The sequence below is a fragment of the Cladophialophora immunda genome (genome assembly GCF_000835495.1).
Source record: "Cladophialophora immunda strain CBS 83496 unplaced genomic scaffold supercont1.1, whole genome shotgun sequence".
NCBI classification, from domain to species: Eukaryota; Fungi; Ascomycota; class Eurotiomycetes; order Chaetothyriales; family Herpotrichiellaceae; genus Cladophialophora; species Cladophialophora immunda.
The window spans coordinates 3,941,652-3,962,201 of NW_015622541.1; the positions used below are offsets into that span (position 1 = coordinate 3,941,652).

Below are 20,550 nucleotides of genomic sequence, written 5' to 3' on the forward strand. Positions count from 1 at the left end.
GTGTCGACCACGGCCAGCCAGCCCTTTTCCGTAAAGTCCTGGTCGAGGTTCCACAGCGTCGGGCCGCTGAAATTGAGCCACATGGGGTGATTGGGGACCAGCTCGAACCGGTTGACCGTCTGGTCGCACGGCCAGTAAGGGTATCCCTTCATCGGCTGGATGTTGAGATAGAGCGGGTCCACGTCTGCCTCGCGTTAGCAATTCTAGATGATGGCCCCCTGTCGGCTTCTCCACTTACGGTGTCTGATGCGGCCGACAGTCCAAGGCACTATTGGAGTTATGTTCCTATAGTAGGTCTCGTCCGCGCAGGTAGGTTCAAACGCATGCCGCGAGGTGCTCGGCAACTCGTCGCCGAGCGTATATCGGACGATGCCAGTGCGCTCATCAGGGATGGGAGCCTTCGGGTCAAAAGAACTGCAGTTCGTGGCGGGAGTGGTGCGGATCCAATAACTGTGGTCACTGGTGTATCCTTCCGGGTTTGCGTCGACGATAATGTTGTATCGTTGTCCTGAAGCGCAAAGTTTGTCAGGGACAGAGAATGGGCTAATGCATCTGGATCCCACACCTACCTATCCCTACCACGACGTGATCGGTATAATATGGTTCGATCGCCACAAAGTCGGTGGAAATGACCCAGAACTTGTGGTCGTCGATGGAGAATACAAATGTCGTGTCCGCAGCGCCGTTGATGAGCCTCATGAGGTATTTCACTCCCTGTCTCTGATTAACAACACCTCTTGACAGGGGGCGGAGATGGGAGCTGTACCTTCTGGAAGAAGACCTCGTGGAACTTGGGCTTGTGTGAAATGTCGACCGGAGGCGGCCAATGACCTGCGAGGTTGGTTGCACTTCAGCGTGGTGATTTTCGCCCCAAGGCTGTTGACTTACCAACGCCGTTTTGCAGAATGTTGTCGACGAATATCTGCTTTCCGCTGCTTTGGATGGATGCGTCCCACTTCTGATACACACTGGACAGCCAATGACGTTAGAGACATAGGTATGCAAGTTCGGAGACGTCGTTTCCTACCTCTGGTGGAGCCAGTCGCTCATGATAATTGGATACAACTGATGGTCATAATCCTTCGATGTCGGGCCGTAGACGGTGAATGGTCCCAGAGCACCGGCGGCGTACTAGCCGAAATTCCTCAGTTTATCGGCGCAGCAGAGGAGGAGAGCTAGATGCAAACGAACCTGTAAGGAGTAGTGGCTGTGATACCACGAAGTTCCGTATTGGGTGATGTTGAAAATGTATGTGAAGTTGGTGTTAGGAGCAATCGAACACTGGGTGACTGCATTGACGCCGTCCATATAGGCGCTATGCAACTGTCTAAAGCCATGCCAATGGACTGTGGTGCCATTTCCAGGGTTGTCATTTGTGTTGTTGCCCGCCAACTTGTTATGCACCGTGATGTGCACTTGATCACCCCAACAAGCTTGGATTCGAGGGCCAGGGAAGCTGTTATTGAATAGCTGCACCGGGAGACTTGCAAAGCCGTCGGGATTGCGAGTAGACTCTTCCAACTCCAGGTAGTAGTGTCTCACGATACCCTTGGGGCCGTCGTTCTCGTAGTCCGTATGGATATCATACCGCTGGCCTGTCTTGACGTTCCTGAGCCAACAATGTCTGTCTGTCTTGGTGTTGCAGGAAATCCAGCCCTCCTTTTCCGGATAGTCGGGGTATTCGCACCGAAAGGGGATATCTTCAAGGTCATCTGGCGGATTGAAGATCGGGTACTTTGTGGCCTGTGGCTGAATTGGCTGAACGGGCTGCACTGGAATCTGCAGATCTGGAGCATTCTCTGTGGAATAGAGCTGGCTCGGAGAGTGTGTCAGAAAATCGAAGAAGTACACGATCCCCGTCCACAATGTTCGTATTGGGGCCATGTTGAAGGCTGGTTTCGCCGATATTGTCACTATCAAGCTCGATGGATGACGGGACAAACCTGCACAAAGACGGAAGGTATATATGGGCAAGATCTCATACGAGCAAGAGCATGAGTCCCCTCATTGCTAGGCGTTGTGAATGCTCTTCTGAGCATTCCGATCCCAACGCTGATGGGCTTTGTTCCCTCTGTCAGCCTGACGATCCATGCAGTTGCATCCAATGAGCTGTATCTCCTTGACTCTGTCTCTTAAGGAGCCAGTCGCGATGGGTGACTGAGACCTCGCTTGACCAAGACGACATCATCATCCCAGACATGATCAGCCCAAGCGTCCAACGAATGTGCTCGGATTGAGGTCGAGGGTATTTTCAGCTCGGAGTCGGACATTGCTTGCATGAAAGCGGTTGTGAACAGGGCGCCTCGACAACTGACATGGTGCCCTGCCCAGTCGAATTTGCAAGATGGTGGCAGCTCTTTGGAGGCCTGATTGGCAAGGGCTTCGGGTAGCGTATACACGAAGCACAGAGTGACGGCCTCGACACGAAACTGCAGCAGATGTAGGCGAGCTGAAAAGCTCTGGCATCAAACGAGTTTCCTCACTACCCCCTCTTTCCCAGTATGGAAAGCATCTCTGTCTCCACTGGGCCTTGACTTGGACAAACGAGGAGGGCGAGACAGTGGCTGGCTGAGTTTAGAAGGCTGATATAGCTAGTTGGGCTTTCGTGTGCCTCCCACACTGATTTGGCCTCTGTGCGGGGTTTGTTGTACGTCAGTCCTGTGACATCTGCTGGGACCAATGCGAAAATATCAGCATAAAAGGAGCTTCTGAGCAGGTGAGCTGATTTTAGGGATAGGAGCTGGAGCCCTCGTTGAGGTTGTCGAATAACTCGACGGCTGTACCCGAATGCTACCTATAATATCGAGGATCACCACCTCCAACATGGGTCTGAACCTGCCTAGAGGACACGGCACAAAGGACAAATACCATCTCCATCGTTTTCGATGACACCTAATCATCGTGGAGCCGGATGCTGTGACTTCGGGGGCGAAAGCACCCTTTTCGTTCGAGGGAGCAACCATGTGCACGATCCTTATCCGTCCAGACCACTCTTTCAACCGCGCCTTATCATATACCCAGTAGAAACGTAGGAAAAGCGAGCGGTTGACCAATAGCCCATGCATGAATACATGTTCGTGATTTTGAAAGTTCTTACCGGCCTGTTTGGCCCGCGCAGGGATAACATGGAGCGCATGGTAAAGAGAATGGAGCAATCTCACAGTATCCATGATTGACCGTGGGACATGTAGAAAGATGAGCCTCGTGGTCTTGTTCGTCAGAACGAGCACAGGCGGAAGAGGGTGGAAATACTGAATCCATATTCTACCGTCGTCACTCTGGGTAGAAGACGAATCAAGTTCACATAAGCTAGCCATACACCATTAGTTGATTAACTCCCCCCTACCGTACAAGGCCTCCGTTCTCATTGCCAGAGATGTCCCCTTACTCCACCTTCAAACTCGTCACTCGTCACCTTAGCCGCATGCGCCTTCTTCCACAGATATACGATGCGGACTTCCAACGCCCTTCGGACAATGTTACAATAGCCTCCGCACCCAGACCGTTTAGTCTGGTCCATGAGCTTAATCTTGAGTCTGTATCTTGTGATCGCCCTTCACAACTTCTGAGTAGCTAGGAGGTGCACCAGGCTCATTGCTTCCTGCACCCACGCTAGGTCCAGCAGGTTCGTCCGCCTGGGAGGAGGGATTTGAAGGTGGCGGTGGCGCCGGTCTATTGCTGCCCTGGCATGCGGGGGGTAGAGGGGCAGGTCGATCGTCGCCTGACGGATCTTGTGCTTGAGTACCATAAAGGGGCGGTTGGCGCGGTACGGATTCATGGCGGATGAAATAGTACGTGACTCGCCCGCCCTGACCTCCGCGCTCGGAGTCGGGGATAACCTCATAATCATAGTCTCGCTCGGGGTTGCGTGCGATGATGTACCATGCGTGCAGAAGACCAGGGACGTAGCCGAGCATGCAGAGGAGGATGTTGATCAGGGAGTCACAGGAGCAGATGCCTGACTTGATCCAGACTGCAATGACCCGAAATATCAGCAATGGATGCCCTTGGTTGAAGGAATTGGAACGGCGACTTACCTGCAATTGGGGGGAAGAGGATGGCTATCAGAGCCAAGAAGATATCACCACATGTCATTGTGATGGTTGTTTGGCGTTCAGAGATGGTGATCGGCATCGAACGGGGCAGCAGACAGAAAGAGAAGGTCGTGAAGATATACGGCGCAGAGCCTGGAAGAAAACTTTTCTTCTTATCAGAAGAAATGAAGTTGCCTGGCGGTGGTGAGAGTTTGAGGGCTAAAGGGCGCAGTCTTGGAGTCGACTTAGGGCGAGGCTGTGAGAGGCTGAGCAATGACGTTTGCACGGACTGCAGCGAATTGCGGCGGAGGCGGCCGGCTGTTTCACGTGACCGTAGCTGCAGGTACGAGATGCTCCGTACAGGTACCGTGACTGCCAAGGTGCCAAGACGTGCAGCTTGGCCTAGCCGAAAGCGAGCCGTCGCCGTCACAAGCCTCGGTTGAATGGACCGGGAGCCGACTTGACGAGGAGGAGAAGAAGAAGTTGGATGGGGAAATAATAATATGATTACTTTGAATGACTTCCCCATCACCTCCACAACCCCTTGCTCTGCTGTGCTGTGTGGTCTGTTGGTTCAATCTGACTGTGACGAGCTCGTTCCCTTGTTCCTTCATAGCAGTTGCTGAGACAGGTCTACGAATCCGGCCGTAAGACCGCGGGACTAGTCTGATTACTTTTGGTCGTCGAGGCACAACTTGTACCATTGTTTTATATCGACGACAACCCCTTTCCCGTTCTCACCACGCTCTCCCCCATACATCGCAAACATGTCTAGCAGCGAGGCGGCAAACCCAGACCCCAGTGTCGTCCCCCAGGACCCTGCCGAGGTCAAGGGCGATGTCGAACCCATCAAGCCTTCGCAACACCCGGCGTTGAGCAAGGTGCCCAATGAAGTCAAAACTACCATCTCCAAAGCCGACGAGATCATTCTGCGCATCAGCAAGTATGTGGCGTTCAGAATCAATGGATCCAAGTCAATTCCACTGACGCGCCGGACGTAGGTTGATCAAGACTACCGCAGGCCTCGGGGCAGCTCTGTCGACACTCAACTATGCCATCTATCTCGCAGCGTACCTCCATTCAAAAGCTCCTACCCGCGCTGCTGTCATTGCGTACATCTCGCGCCTCATTGGTCGCACACCTTCGAAGCTCCCTGCCGGAGCTCTAGCTCCATCTGCTCCTACCTCGTTCCTCACTCCACTGGGAGCTCTTGTGTCTGATACTCGGACGTCGCTGCGTTTGACGGGGCTGCTGCCGTTATACATCTGGATGAAGACACTCTTGTCGAAGAAAGCCTCAGCAGATATGGACCCAGCCCTCCATCGGGTTGCGTTGCTGCAGTGTGCCGGCTACATCGGTTTCCAAGCCCTGGAAAACGTCTACCATTTGGCAGGCAAAGGCGTCGTACCTCTGTCGATTATCGAGAAGCGAGGAGGTGTCGCCAAGTGGGTTGCATGGAGCTGTCGTGCGTGGTGCGTTGGAGTCGCAAGCGACTTCCTCCGCCTCTGGCGCGAGGCTGAGATTGAAAAGGAAAAGCGGGGCAGCAAGTCGGCCAAAGAGAAGGAAGACTATGATCGCAAGTGGTGGAATGAGTTCATGGTGGCCGCATATTGGATGCCCGTCGCTGTCCACTACAGCTTGTACCCTGAGGGAATTCCAGGCATGAATACTGGGCTGGTCGGCTTCTTTGGCTTGATGGCTGGTCTCAACAACTTCAGGAACCAATGGGCAGCCACTGCTTGAAGGCCGGGGGAAGGACAGTCTGCTGTGGAAGTTTGTCTTACGGGGACATGGATTATCTTTGTCGAGATGTAATATTGCTCAATGCCGTGAGCACAGATGATTCTTTGCCTCCTATACCTAGTTACCCGGAGTTTAGGGAGCCAAAAATGTGGAATTTTCTTACATGCATAGACCCTTTTGGCTCACCATCGTTCTAGCCCACATTCTTCCAGCATCCCATAGGCTGGGTGTTGGCTCCTGGGGCTCCATGGTCCGTCAAGCGCGAACCCCAGAACCCCAAGAAGAGGCGGCTCGCTGCATTTTCGGACTATTTCCTGTTTGGGCCATTTCCGCCCCTCCATCCCATGTCATGCACTTCTCTCCACATCCTGCGTCTGCCAGATCTTCCCATCACAAGCTTCTTCCATATCTCAAGGAACTCGTCAGCCATGGGTACGCTATGTATGAATCCCCAGCACGCTCCTTTTCTGCCTGCCTCTCTCTGCGGTTGTTTTGATTGTGAGATGTCGGATCAAACAGACCCGGTTGAACCTCAATCAACCAGAAATACAACGTCCCGTTCGGAGGGGTGGACTTCAACGAAAGGGAGCAGGATAATGGCGGAAAATCAGTCAACGTTAGCATGCTATTCATGCAGAAGGTTGAGTGCCCATTTGTCCTTCGTAACAAACAATGAATACCGTTTCAGCTGGCGGATGCTAATACTGAGGCAGACGCAAGGTCAAGTGGTCCGTCCTACCTGTACTCGTCGCTTCCCGTCGCACCTCTTGCAGTAATTGACTGCTCTACATAGTGACAAATCCCTTCCTGCCTGTCGTGTCTGCACAAAGTATGCCATGCCATGCTGCTATCCGGAGGTCCAACACAAGCCAGGTCCCAAACTAGGTGAGCATGTTTCTATTTCTCCAGAGTAATGATATGATCTTGGCCTCACTCATTCCGCTGGTTACTTGTAGGGTCGCACTCATCCAAGCACCGAAAGCGGATCTGCTGGCGTCTGGGAGAGCGTTCGCCCGGCTGCCAGGAAGACATTAGGGAGCCAGAGGATGGCGATAGCATTCGGAAGACCAAAGGGCGCCAGAGACAAAACTTGGCCATGTATCGAGACAATAACAGCACGGCCTCGGATGCTTCGAGCCCCGAGTCGACGACGGCACAATCCTGGGTATTCCATCATTTCCACGAGGATCAATCATACAGCATTTCACCGCTTACCGCATGCGACAATGCAGTACCGAACGAGGTTCTGCCGGCGTATGCGTGGCCTTCACAGGATAATACCAGCTACGTCTGCCGGACTCTTGGTGTTTCAAAAGAAATGCTGTTTACACTGTAAGATTGACCGCTATGGGTGAAGCGAGAGCAGTCCTAACGAGACGTGCAGAACACGGACCTATTTTGAAAAGGTGACCTTTCTGTCCCTCTTTCATAGACCAACGTTTGACGCGATGGTCTATAATAAGATACAGCAGGGTCCATCCTCGGCTGTTCTTGCTGCAGTATGTGCTATCGCTGCACATTATGTGGAAGATCAGCCTGCGCTGCGTCTCTTAATCAACTCTCGATATCCTAACATCACGCATGCTCCCGATTATTTCTACAAGCTGGCATGCACAATCACAAATGAGCAGCTGGAGCAATGTGGTGACGGCAAACCTCCACTCGTACTCCTTCAAGCACTCATTCTGATTACGTTCTACGAGATGATCATTAGTGCTAGAGGAAGAGCGTGGAGGTCCCTCGGCACCTGCGTCCGCATCGCACACGAGATAGAGCTGCATCTGACAGACTCGTCGCTGCAAGGAAAGTCACTGCTGGAGCAGAAAGCCTTGGCGGAGTCTTGGTCACGCAAAGAGGAGCAACGAAGAGCCTGGTGGCTGCTATGGGAGCTTGACGTCTTCGTTTCGACCGTTCGTAGACGCCCAGCGTCCATACACGATGGAGAACATGCTGTCCTCCTCCCAGTGAGCGAAAGATCCTGGTTTGAAGGACACTATCAACCGAGCTGTTTCTTGGACCCTGATCCGCTTCATCGAACTCGAAAGCTACTCGAATGTGGAAACGCTCACGGAAAGGCTTGGTACATTATCGTCAACTCTCTGGTTCGCGATGCACACACGACTGCTAATCCGACCTCACATTGCGATCGCGGACTTCCAAGGCCGGACGTTTCCCCTCTACTGGATAACGGCTGTGGTAATCCCGTGGATGAGCGGAAACTCGCAGTTCTGGATGATTTTATTTTATACTTCAAAACCATGATTCCGAAGGAGCTTCTGTATCAAGGCGACTACTTATCGTTTTCCATCTCTGGCGACTCATACAGCGGACCTACGGCGATCGAAGACTGCGACAAACAACTGATTCACGCCATGACTCACCTGGGCAGACTGATGATCTTGCATCACTACTGCATCAGAAACACCGGACCTTCGGTCCTCAAAGGCAAGAAACTTTTGGATTATCTGTCACTCCGTGAACCTTCGGCAACGCAGAAGCTTCGAGCTATTCTGGGCTTCGCGGATGATCAAACCGCCTGGGACAGATATCTCGGAGCTGCGGAGGAGATCATGCGCGTCGTTCGAAACGCGTCGCCGAACCACATCAGATACGGCCATCCGCTCCTTGCGTGTACTTTCTGGATCGTTGCGGCCACTCAATTATTCAAGAAGGCGTTCGCCCAAGATGAGGCGGAACGAGAGCTGGCTCAGTCCAACTTCGACCTTCTGCGGCTTACTCTTGATCACAGCCACCAATTCTGGAAGACTTCCGAGTTGATGGTCAAAAACATAGACACCCTAGCTTCGCGGCTTGGTGAGCTGAGTGCGAGGTTGGCTGAATCTCGAAGCGGTGGGCCGGATGCTCTTTCCCTTAACGAGGCGGGCCTTTCCAGCCTCAGCGCAAGCTCTTTCGATGGCCTGAATGGTATTGTACAAGGCAGTGCTGAGCGAAATGACAGCACTTCTGCTGCAACCAAGACCGGTCTGGGGAACGTGCCTATGGCAGACGACATTGACTACACCCAAACATGCGCCAGTCAAATAACGTTCGACACCTCCGTCTCGGCCGACAAACCCACTGAGAGTGAACTACAGGCCTTTATGTATGATTTCTGTGGAGACAATTGGGATTTTTGGGGTCAAGATCTCGCCGACTTGTTCCCTTCTGGATGCCCTGAGACATAATACATCTTCTCAGTAAACAGCAAAATAGCCTCTCCTGAGGGTCGCAATGCGGAATAACACCCCAAGTGATGTCAAGCAGTTTCCCAGATCCACGCCATTGGATACTCCTAAATTTGGATGCTACCATCTTTTCCATAAGGGATGCAAAACGAATCAATTGTGCATTTTATATCTCTGGATGCTGTCTCAGAAAGTCCTCCAGTTTGGTCCGCTCGAGATCTGGATACAGCTTATCATCCAATACCTTCATCATGGTTTTGCCACCGAGTTGGTGGATCTGGTAGGTATAGCCCATCCACTCCCAGAATCTGGATAGACCCAGCTCCTGCTGACTCATCTGGGCAGTCACCACCAGATCTTCCAATGAGCCCAGGCGTTGCAGCTCGACAGGAATCCCCTTTGCCTTCTCATAAATCGCAGCGATTTCCTTGATACTATACTCCCAGCTGCAGTATCTGTACACGGCACCTTCTCGAGACTTGTCACAGATCAAGGCCGCGGTGAAGTCGGCCGTGTCTTGTTCCGTTGTGATCTGCCATTTCTCGTCACCCGTGCCCCAGAACTCAGCACGTGGTTTTCCAGCCGCTGAGTCCCAAACCCCGTGTGTGCTTGGGTCGAATACTCCGTGGCCGGACAGGGAGAAAAAGGTCTCTGCGAAGAAGCCAATGAATATGTACATTGGCTTGATTCGGGAAGACATGGCGAGCTGGCGTTGAAAGGCCAGGAAGAGGTCATAATACACAATATCGCCGAATTCGAGGGCCGACCAGTCCAGATTCCAAGCGGATGGCACAAATCGCTGCGCGCGAATGAAGTCAGCATATGCCGCCTTTCCGATTTGCGCTGTTCTCAGAATGACTGCTGGACATGGGCTTACCGTTATGCCTTGCTCTTCCATCAATCTTACCAGCAGCAGCTGGGCATCCAACACCAGCTCTGGCACGGGTCCATATGCGCAAATGACAGCGTCGACGCCGGTCAATGCCTTCTTGATGGCTGGGACATCGTACCACGCTTCCATTTCGTGGAAGCTCTCCAAGGCCTGCACCTTCTCCGGCGCGAGTTTGGATTTGTTCCTCGCCAGTCCGCGCACTTGAGCTCCGTGCTCTTTGAGGGGACTGATCAGCTTGGAGCCCACGTTCCCTGTGATTCCGATGATGAGGACGAGCATGTTGGGCAAAAGGGACTTTTGACGAGGTGCGTAGTCTGAGACGACACAGACGGCTGTGCTGCTGTAGTATTTAAGCTCAATGGCTTCTCTGCGCCCCTGCCTCGAAGGAGGCCATGTCTGGCCAAGCCAGGAGCATCAATTGCCGACATGGTCCTTTGTAGGATGGAGAATTGTGGAATGCGAGATGCTCGGTCTAATTAATACTTCCCATTCTCCCCCCTTTTCTGGTACAGCCTCGGCGGATCTGCCTTCGGACCGATTTTCACCTCGAGTCTGTTCTCCAACCGGAGTCCCCATGGGGTTACATCCACGACCATGGTGCTTCAGCAGATATACGCACACGGAGAGAGAATCCCAGTGTTTCTCAAAGTCGCCGGAGCATGCCCTGTCAAAGTCCGCCCCGAGCAGTGGGATCTGCGTGTAGACAGTATCACGATCAGCCCTTTCCCGGACTGCAACACGTCCCATTCCTCCGGTGGAAGTTGCTCTATCGGCCGTACATCTGTGTCTTCTTGCCAATCAAAGTCGTGCTTCCGCCCTGTATTCTCCAGAGTAACCCGCCAATGCACGACACGCGACACGAGGCGGAAATGGTGCGCGTGTTGATGACAAATTTGCTGGACGCTGGTCGACGCTCTGGTGGATACGACACGCGGCGCGATCGTGACAAAGGCTGGTTGAGAGCGAGTCGAGTCGACGCTTGGGTTACGGTCGATAGGCACGGTATGCTCACCCACCACCGTAGCTATGATGAAGATTGCAGTTGTACTTTTGGCGTGGACATGTCTATCCGTTTCAGGAAGAGTCTAGCCCCAGTGCGTAGGGCCCTCACAAGAAGCATCTCCCATGACCAACCATCTCGTTACCAGCATGCCAATACCATCGTGGGCCTGCAGTCCAGGAAACACCGCAACAGGCAAGACGAGCGCCCCCACCCCACGCAATGGCAAGAAGGGGAAGGGCGGGGAGGACAGAGTAATACCATACTATATCAAAGACAAGCTAGCTTCGCGGCCAAGCCATACGTCGGTCTTGGGGGCTGCTGGTCGATTGTAATGCCCTGGTATCGACTCTCCATTTTCTTGCTCGGTCCGTCGGTGGTATTCCCGGGCCATCTTCTGGGACGGCTGTTGCTCCGCCTGCGGCTGGCCCGGCATACCGAAGTCATCGCCTTGAAATGACCGAGCTGGACCGTTTGGTAGAGGGATTCTCTGGCTATGGATGTGGTGGGGAGGGGCATGCCTCCTGAGGTCAAAGAAGGAGGGATGGAGGCTTCTGGATCCCATTTAAGAGGCCCGAGGCCACATCAGAGCACGGATGATGTCCTCTGAAGAAGGGCCGGTTGTTCTGGTCCATTTGATTCCTGCTCTATCACCAGCTGAACCTCTTCTTTATCTCTCTTTGGGGGACCATTGTGCACAAGATGCCGGGATATCTGATCAAGAATGGCCGAGTCCTGACCTGGGACAAGGAGCGGAAGTCGTCGTTCCCTCAGCTGGACATCCTGGTCGAAGGCCCTGTCATTACGGAGATCGGTCCGAACCTCCAGCCAAACCCGGACGATGCGTCGATCGAGGTCATCGATGCCACCGGCTGCATCGTGACGCCCGGCTTCATCGACGGGCACCGGCACGTCTTCCAGTCCCAGCTGCGGTCCACGGTCAGCAACCACACCCTGCTCGAGTACTGCGCCCACCTGCTGCAGGGGCGGATGACGTTCCTGGGGCCCGAGGACATGTACCTCTCGCAGCTGTCGGGGGCGAGCGAGGCGCTCTTCTGCGGCGTGACGACCGTCATGGACCACTCGCACGTGGTGACGACGCCGGACCACGCACGCCGCTGCATCCAGGCCACGCTCGAGTCCGGGATCCGGAGCGTGTACTGCGCGTCGCCGTTTGCGATCCCGACGTCGCTCAACCCGATGACGCTGCCGGACATGGCGGTGCACCACGCGCGGCAGATCGAGCTGTTCAAGACGCTCTGGGCGCAGCGGCCGCTGGGCGGGCCGGGCAACGACGGCCGGGTGACGCTGGGGCTGGGCTTCGACACGATGCACTGGATCCCCGAGGCCGAGGCGCGCGACATCCTGGCCTTTGCCCGCGACCACGACATCCCCGTGACGTGCCACGACGTCCCGCGCTACAACCTCCCCTCGCTGGCGTTCCTGCGCGACAAGGCCATGCCGGTGCCGCCGCAGCTGACCCTGTCGCACACCTGCGAGCCGTCGGCGGCGGACATCGCCTTCGTGCGTGAGCAGCAGGTCGGCATCGTGTGCACGCCCGAGTCCGAGATGGCCATGTCGCACGGCATCCCGTCCGCGTTCACCTTCTACAGCGCCCCGGGCTGCGGCCGCATCGGGCTGGGCGTCGACTCGCCGGCCATCTGCTCGGGCGACCTGTTCTTCACGATGCGCCTGGCGCTGCAGCAGGAGCGCATGCGCGCCAACGCCGCCTTCCACGCGCGCGGCAAGCTGCCGGACGTGGTGCCCGCACACACCGACGCCGTGCTGTGGATGGCGACACTGGGCGGCGCGGCGGCCATCCACATGGACGACCGCGTCGGCAGCCTCGAGGTCGGCAAGTGCGCGGACGTCGTGCTCGTGCGCACCGACGCGCCCTCCATGGTCGGCTGCGTCGACTTCTCCGCCGCCCTGGTCACCCACGCCGCGCCCGCCGACGTCGACACCGTCCTGGTCAACGGCGAGGTCGTCAAGCGCGCCGGCGCCCTCGTCAAGGTCGACTGGGCCGACCTCAAGGGCAAGCTCGCCCGGAACCGCGCCGCGCTCGAGGAGAAGTTCAAACAGGTCGACTGGGAGTGGAACAAGAACGACCTCAAGGATCTGTGGGGCGTGCGCGACGTTCTGGAGTGAAGAAGGAAGGGGAGGGAGTGGGGATTAAGTTACACGCACACACACATAGAGGAAATAATATCGGATTCAAAGTGATCGTAATATCATTAGTCTAGTAATTTCGTAAATAACCCTCCCAGTTCTATCCCAACCCCTCCCTTCTTGCCCTATTACCAAGAGATATACTAGTGAGTCCAAGCCACGTCCCCCCTCTCCCGCTCTCACAATCCATGCCCCAGTGCCATCCCCTCTTCTCTCTCATTGACCGCAGTCCACCAAACTCACAATCCTCAGTTCCACGGGACTGCACTGCGCGGCCCAGTTCTCCGTGTAGAGGTTGTAGAAGTCGCCGCTCAGACACTGCCAGAACGTGGTGCTGCCCCCGAGCGCCAGTGTCCGGATACCGCCGTCAGCATCGTCACCGTCTCCGAGTCCCTGAACGGCCGTGGAGCTCGGGGTGGTGGTGGTGGTGGTGTCGACGACGACGGGACAGATGCTCCACCCGCTCGTCCAGATGGCGCCGGACTGCGGGGGCCCGTCGAACTGGAATTGGTAGTTCGAGGCGATGTAGCCGGTCCGGTTGAAGGCGTCGGTCAGGTCGTGGTCGGCCAGGTGCAGGCGGAGAGTCGAGTTCGTGAGGCACGATACCAAGGATAGCCTTGGCGGCGGCGACGGGGTCGCGGCTGGGGAGACGGTGGTGGTGGCGGTGAGAGAGGCCGAGATGGGTGAGGCCTGCGTGGGTATACTGGTCTGCAAGGAAGGCGACGACGGCAGTGGCACGGCTGGGCTGGGGTTCGGTCGCGCTGAGATCCCGCATGCTTGCTCCAACACCGTCGGTGGCTTGCTCGGGGTCGCAGAAGGGTTGGATCCCTGTGGGGGAAAGGGGACAGGAACATTCGAAGTCGGCGCCACCGAGGACGCCGGCGTCGAGACCACGGTGGCAATGTCAGGCACGACAGTCACCACTGGACCCTGGATCTGGCCGTCGACGATCTGAGACACGGGCGCCACGGGCGTCGCCACGGTGATGGCCGCGGTGTGCATGCCTCCCTGGACCTGGCCGTCCCCGATCTGCGAGACGGAGCCCATCGTCAAGATCGGGGCTGGCGCTTCGTGTCTCCCGCGCAGTCTGCCAGCAGCAGTAGCACTGGAGTCTGACACAGAGGCAGCAACAGGCAAAGAGACGTTCATCAATGCGATCCCAAACACGCCGGGAAATGTGCCTGTGCACCCTGGCGGCGGTGGTTGTGAGGGAGAGATGACCGCCGTCACAGCCTGTGGGAGCGCAATCGGCGACGCATAGACACACGTGGAGAAGAGGACAGCGATGCAGAAAGAATAGATCATGTTTTGATGGGTTATCATGGGGGAATGTGGACGGCCCGGTGCGAAATAGAGTCGTGGGAATACAGAGATTGATCTCGCAGAGAAGGGCAGGTGTTGCGCATTGTGCCAGCATAATGCTATATGTACTTCAGGGAAGAGCATGTTCAACAACTCACATTCTCTGCCTCCAGGGCTGGGAGGTGCATATTGAATACGCAAGGCTGGCGGCGAGTCTGTGCGTCGTCTAGACACCACCTTCAAGGAATGCCGGCCAAAGTTGGACGAGGCTGGCACGGCAGTCGAGACAAGGCTGACGAGGCTGACAAGATCCAGGAGGTGGCCGGGGTTCCGCCGGGAATGCACACAGGCCCTTGAACTGGTCAAAGCTTCATCTCATCCCAAGTCCATGAGTGTTCAGTAATGATTCATCATTCATGCACTTGTACATAATAACACAAAGCCGTGCGTGTCGCATGCTGTTCGAACACGATCCAACAGCACCAGCACGTGCTCGATGCCCGCGCAATTTCCAAATAAGCAACTTTTGAAACCCCACCCTATCATCCCCCAGAAGGCTGTTGTACATTCATTCAACCATTAAATACATCCCCGTCATTGGCTATGGATACTTCAGTCTGGGCAACCAACCCAGCATCATCCATACCCTGTCCATGGCCATGTGCAGCATCGGCTTCTTCCATAGGTATAGTGGTCGGCTTCACAAGCACTCCCTGGCCCGTCAGTTTATTCCATGTCTCATCCTTCGACCGCAGCCGCTCACGGGAAAAGCACAGTCCGTCAAGTTGAAGCAGATCCTTGCAGTGCTCCGCTAGCATCAGCTCGATCATACGTCTTTTTAGACCCGTCACTTCATCAAGCACTTTCATCCAGGCAGCGTCTTCTGCCTCAGACCCATCCGGCAGCCAGTATCGTGCCAAGTTCGCATGGGCTACTTGAGCCGATGCGGGACTATAGAATCCCACAGTCAACGGATTTTCACGCAGGTCAATCTGCTTCAGCGACGGAAGCCTAGACATGACCAGGCAAGTTCTTCTCAGCCTTTTGACGCGGTTCTTGGCCAGTAGTAGCGTATTCAGGTGCACCATCTTTCGTAATGGGTCCACCTCCTTGATGGCATTGAAATTCGCGTTCAAGTGCCGGCAGTTAGGAAAGAACAGCCCGAACCGTTCAGGAAGCTCTGAAATGCCACAAGCAGCAATCTCCAGTTCACGAAGGTTGTTCTGAGGCGATGGTGGTAGTTTCAATGTCCCGTTCACCACCAAGTTTGATGATAGACGGATTTGTCGGCATTCGTTTGGTGTGGATAGAACTAGGTCAACAATGTCCGACTGTTCTCTCTGTTCCCTGAGAGACAAAAACTCCAGGTGATATGCCGACTGCAGGCCCTGAATGTCCTTGATCTTGTTATTGTCAAGATCCAGATGTCGAAGATCTCGCATATGTTTCAGAGCAAACAACTCCAATTCGTTGTGGGTAATCCGCAGTTTCCGTATTGGAATGGAGGTATTATGGCATGTCGGGAAATTCTGCAGAGCATTGTGGGAGATATCAAGGTCTTCGAGGGCAGGAAGGCAGTGGATATTCCTTACGGCCTCCAATCCGTTGTGGCTGAGATCTAATCTCTTGAGTCGTTTCAGATCACAACCTTCAAAATCAACTCTTGTCAAGTCATTGTCGCTGAGTGTGAGTTCAAGAAGGCCGTCCAGATCCAGCACTCCGTCAATGTTTGAGATCTGATTGTTGTTGGCATTCAGACTCCGCAGATGGACCAGAGAACTGAAGCCTTCCAAGCTTTCCAACCGGTTCCCAGAAACATCGAGGTATTGAAGATTACGGAGATGACTCCACGAAGTTAGGTCATTAACCAAGTTCTGCTGGATATCAAGCATCCGTAAGGTTGGTGGCAAACCACCTAGCTGGGAGATTTTGTTGCCGGACATATTCAGCTCTTCCAAGCTTGGACAGTAGTCTTTCAGGGCGTGAACCGAGGACACACTGCCAGGAGCAAGCGTCAGTTGGCGAAGATGGTCCCAGAATAGTTCGTCTGGCGCCGCATCCGTTATGGCCTTGATAAGCTCATCCACAACCAACGCTAGCGACCCATGAGCTTGCCGTAGCGCGTTCGGATGTTTTCTTTCATCAACGTAGCTCTGGTCAGGATCCCTAGCTTTATCGACTTGATGAAGGGAAAAGTCAGACAGCGGAGTCAAGCAAAGAATGCTTGACGCTTTGTTGCCCGTCTTTTGAAGTTTGGCGATGGTCTTTGGTGGCGCGGGAGTCACCATGTCAGAGTGCTTCACGTGGACAAGGCTCATCCGAGGCTGGAAAAGTTCCTCGTCGTCTTCTACAATTGGCGATATCGTCCGAGGCTGGAAGGTGACTGCCCGTTCATGACTGAGCAATCGCACTTGACTAGTCCTTTTGAAAGAGTCTGTGGACAGAGGCAGGACAACTGTTGGAGGCAAGTCTTGCTCACCGTGCTCAACGTCAAGCTCAATTGCGGAATCATCAAGGGGAAGGTCTTCTTCCCGCGGCAGGTCGTCGAAGTCGTCTTCAGAAAGATTTGCGTAGTTCACCGCCGAGACAATTGGGGACGAAAAGGCAATAGTCACTGCTCGAGCTTGCTTTCGATCTTCTTTGAGCTGGGTTGGAGGCTTGGAAGGGATTCCATTATGGAGCTTTGCTTCGTGCGCTGAAGTCTTGGAGCGGAGAGAGCTTTGGTCTACTTCCTCGATATCCTCCTCGGCTGCCGGTCTGTGGTGAGGTTGCTCATTGGTGGGAGCGGCAGCCCTGGGAGGAAGGGGTGGTGGGCAGGGTTGAATGTCGTCTCGAGTATCGTGTACGTTGTCACCGAATATAGCTTCATTCTGGTCCACGGCAGTTTTGACATGCCGCGTATCAGCCTGCAACTCTCGTTGCTCGTCAATGCTCAAATCAGGGATATCTTCAAAGGGGTCATCTTCGGTCATGGTTTGTCGATCTTCTCGGGCCACCCGTTTCGACCCGTCGTTTGTAGATAGCTTCTTCAACCATACCTTCTTGTCATGATCGAACGTCATCGCGCCCACACGGTCGGGAATCGATACGGTGCCAGAAGAAATGACACCTTTCTGCCCAGACGCGGACGAGCGTGTCGGGAAAGACTGTTGAGTAGAGCTGTGATAGGATTGTTGAGCGTGCGCTAGACGTTCCTGTGTCAAATCCTGCTGGCCCTCAACCGTGGAACTTGAATATTTGCGTTTTCTCATGGTTTCCGCTGCATTCAGAATACGCATGTTAGGAGGGTTGCTCTCCTGCAACTCCTCTGGAGCAGCGGCTTCGGCTCCTTCCAAATTAACCGCTTCATTTGCTGGTGCGAGGGTGCCAAATACCGAGGTGCTACCCAGAGCGTCCATATCGTCTTCGTCACGATATTTGCGCAAATAGCTCGCTGTTCTAGAGTCATGGCGTGCGTGACGACGGTCCTGGGCAGGCCGTGGGACATGTTCTCGAGATGGCGGGCGAGAGAAATCATCCTTCGTAGAGTCCGCGTCGATATCCAGGTCCAAAATAGCGTCCGGATTCAACTCTGATACCTCAGTCGGCTCTGTAATGTTGGGCAGAGCAGCAACAGGCTTCGGTTTTCCTCGAGACCGAATGAACTGCATGACCTTGTTGGCTTCCTCCATGTAGTCCTTCGTGGCGAGCGATGGTTTACGTGAATCATTGTTCACTTGAGCCGCCTCTTGTGCGAATGTGGCTAACTCTGCGGCCAGAGCTTCTGTCAGGTCTTCGTTGCCCGCTTGGGGGGTCAGGTCTTGGTCAGCAACTTCGCCGCCTGGTACTACCGTGGCGCGACTGACAGAAGAAGATCTTCTCGCCGATTTTGGTCTTAGAAGATCTCGCGCAGCAAGAACTTCTGGATCCGCCTCGATTCCTTCATCGCCAGGCCGGGCATCCTTTCTCTTCTTCCCAGCATATGTCGTAGCTTCTCCGAGCTCAGCGACCTTGACTTCAACCTCATGGTCCAACGGAGACATTTGATGATTGATAAATGTCTTGCGTCGTTTGGTTGTTCTATCATTCTCAGCGTGGTTGATCACCTCTTCCCGCTCTGCGCTCCCTTGAACCGGTTCGAGCGCTCCATTTGTTGCTGCAGAGTTGAGCGTCGACTCAGAAATATTCGATGTCTGGGACATGACAGGTTTGAAGATTCTATCTTCTGGGTCGACTACTGCTGGCTCGATGGGTGAAGGCCTGCGGACGTTTTGCTCAAAGCCGAACCCATCGAGCTCACCTTGTCCGAATTGGCTCATGCGGAACTCGGTCTCTTGTACTTGCTCTGCTAACTCAGGGCCGGCCAGTTTCTCGCAAGAATCATCAGGTTCCTCGAAGTGGCTCAAAATCCGCATCAACTTATTGTTTGTATACGTGTCTCTATTTCCGAACAACTTTAACGGGCTTCCAGAAGAGGCCGGCCGGAGATGAGTGTCTGTATGGTGGACGACACTAGTATCTTGAGGTGTTGTAGGGGCACTTGCGCTGAGCCTGCTTTGATCTATACTATTGTCGAGGAGCCGGGGATTTGAAGGAGGCGAGCTGTAAAACTGCATGTCGGCTCGCGAGTTTGGTTCGAGTTGTGAAGGCTCTTGGCTTAGACTGAGGCTCTTGCGGAGGAACGAGGTTTCATTCGAGCGGCCGCCACGCCGTGAATTTATGAAGCCACCATGCGTTATGAAGTCCTGTGTACCCATGGACAAGTCATCAGGTAGAGATTGAGAGGTCAGATCAGGTAGGGGTTCGTCCTTGGCTTGTTCTTCCGGATCCTTTCCTTTCATATAGCTGATCCGACTGTCGCTGAGGCTTGAGCCTGGACGATCTTCCTCCTCTGAAGCAGCACTTTGCAGCTTGGTTTTCAATGCTTGTATATCGATATCTGCCCGCAGCACAGTGTCACGGATCGAGTTTTGTTTCGACACCGTGACCGGAGAGATGAATTCGTTTCGCAATTCTTCTTGACCGCTGATGGTTCTCCATCGTGGATCTTGCGCGTTATAGCCTCTCGGCGACGATGGAGTCGACTGGCTTTTCCCAACACGCTCGAGAGACTGTACTCGCTCTCTCACTAGGCCTCGGAGAGATCCAGTCCTGACAAGCTCCGAGGACACTGCTGATAAGTTTTGTTGCTCCACCTCTTCCTCCTCATTGACTTCTTCCAAAATCTCGAGGTTCAGCCGACTCTTGTTGATCCGATAGCTGGAGTATTGATCGGGGAAAGGGTTCGTTGCAGGAAGGCTGAAAGGCTTCCGGAGAGAGCCAGTCTCGGGCTGTTCGACTCTATCACTTTGCAACTGGGACGAATTTGGCTGTTTGAAAACGCCCTCTAGTTTTGATGGCGAGAAGAGGTCGAAGCCGTCGCTATTGATGTCTTCCCCTGCGACAAGCCGTCTCTTCCATTCCGGCGTTTCCGCTGGGGAAGTCTTCTCGTGAATGGAGTGATGTTGTACCGAGTTCTGGGACTCCGAGAAAACACTCGATGTTCGGCGCGGCAAGCTGGAGTATTTCTGTGAACCTGAGGCAGTAGGCAGGTTGAGACTGGAGGCGCTGCGTTCGCGTAGGATGGATTTGCTGCTCTGGCGAGCCTGTCCACGACTTGATCTATGTCTTAGAAAGCTTCCGTTGGACGAATCTTTGCGGATGTTGTTGGCGAGATGCGGAATGCGGCTTTGAGAGCGGCCCAATGCGACACTACCTTGCTGACGATTGCTTGAGACCGAAGGCGCAGGAGAGGATGAGCGGTGTTCAGACTTCCAGTCTTCTGACAGCGAGTCGAGCCACGGCTCCATCGTGGATGCGTCGTGATATTGGGGAATTGGAGGTAATGGTTGAATGAAATGCGGATGGAGGTGCGAGAGCGGGCGTTATCAATGGGGAGGATCGCGTGTAAGGGCACGACGGGTCAATGCTCAGGCAGGCGACCTGGGTATCGCATACAGGAAAACAATGTAGATTGGAACCATAGCGAAGAGGGTATTGGACTGCCCAAAGTATCATACAGCATGCGGGACACACAGTAAGTGGCTGGTGTCTAAGGACTTGGGCTCGCGACGCGGTGCGAATGTGTCTTCCGATACATTTGTTCCGTGCTCCGATATTTTTGTGGGCCCCACAACCACACACGGCCTTGTTGCCAGGCAACCGCCCAGCTACGAGTTATCGCCAACACCATCCCCGCCTTTTCAC

At 54.4% G+C, this 20,550-nt stretch overlaps 4 protein-coding genes across 4 annotated transcripts; 2 read left to right on the forward strand and 2 right to left on the reverse strand.

Annotated features, from left to right (window-relative positions):
- Positions 1-2,884: 2,884 nt before the first annotated feature.
- On the reverse strand, positions 2,885-4,250 carry PV07_01151 (uncharacterized protein). Its single transcript, XM_016387660.1, has 2 exons — positions 4,038-4,250; positions 2,885-3,973 (listed from the first exon to the last, which is right to left on the reverse strand). Exons 1-2 carry the CDS (start codon positions 4,132-4,134, stop codon positions 3,525-3,527), a joined length of 546 nt encoding a protein of 181 aa, XP_016254588.1. The 5' UTR covers positions 4,135-4,250; the 3' UTR covers positions 2,885-3,524.
- Positions 4,251-4,510: 260 nt separating this feature from the next.
- Positions 4,511-5,947, forward strand: PV07_01152 (uncharacterized protein). The gene is made up of 2 exons (XM_016387661.1): positions 4,511-4,977; positions 5,036-5,947. The coding sequence occupies exons 1-2, from the start codon at positions 4,802-4,804 to the stop codon at positions 5,775-5,777; spliced, it is 918 nt and encodes a 305-aa protein (XP_016254589.1). The 5' UTR covers positions 4,511-4,801; the 3' UTR covers positions 5,778-5,947.
- A 926-nt stretch (positions 5,948-6,873) lies between these two features.
- PV07_01153 (uncharacterized protein) lies at positions 6,874-8,962 on the forward strand (the record flags this gene model as incomplete). Its single annotated transcript, XM_016387662.1, has 2 exons — positions 6,874-7,109; positions 7,162-8,962. 2 exons carry the CDS (start codon positions 6,874-6,876, stop codon positions 8,960-8,962), a joined length of 2,037 nt encoding a protein of 678 aa, XP_016254590.1.
- A 5,854-nt stretch (positions 8,963-14,816) lies between these two features.
- Positions 14,817-20,264, reverse strand: PV07_01154 (uncharacterized protein). Its single transcript, XM_016387663.1, has one exon. It carries the CDS (start codon positions 20,151-20,153, stop codon positions 14,898-14,900), a length of 5,256 nt encoding a protein of 1,751 aa, XP_016254591.1. The 5' UTR covers positions 20,154-20,264; the 3' UTR covers positions 14,817-14,897.
- Between the last annotated feature and the right edge of the window lie 286 nt (positions 20,265-20,550).

Excerpts from the sequence above, each read along its gene's own strand:
- PV07_01151 (XM_016387660.1), bottom strand. The coding sequence starts at position 4,134 with ATGCCGATCACCATCTCTGAACGCCAAACAACCATCACAATGACATGT. Across the intron at positions 3,974-4,037 it reads CCTCTTCCCCCCAATTGCAG|TCTGGATCAAGTCAGGCATC; the intron begins GTAAGTCGCCGT and ends GGGTCATTGCAG.
- PV07_01154 (XM_016387663.1), bottom strand. The coding sequence starts at position 20,153 with ATGGAGCCGTGGCTCGACTCGCTGTCAGAAGACTGGAAGTCTGAACAC.
- PV07_01152 (XM_016387661.1), top strand. The coding sequence starts at position 4,802 with ATGTCTAGCAGCGAGGCGGCAAACCCAGACCCCAGTGTCGTCCCCCAG. Across the intron at positions 4,978-5,035 it reads ATCATTCTGCGCATCAGCAA|GTTGATCAAGACTACCGCAG; the intron begins GTATGTGGCGTT and ends CGCCGGACGTAG.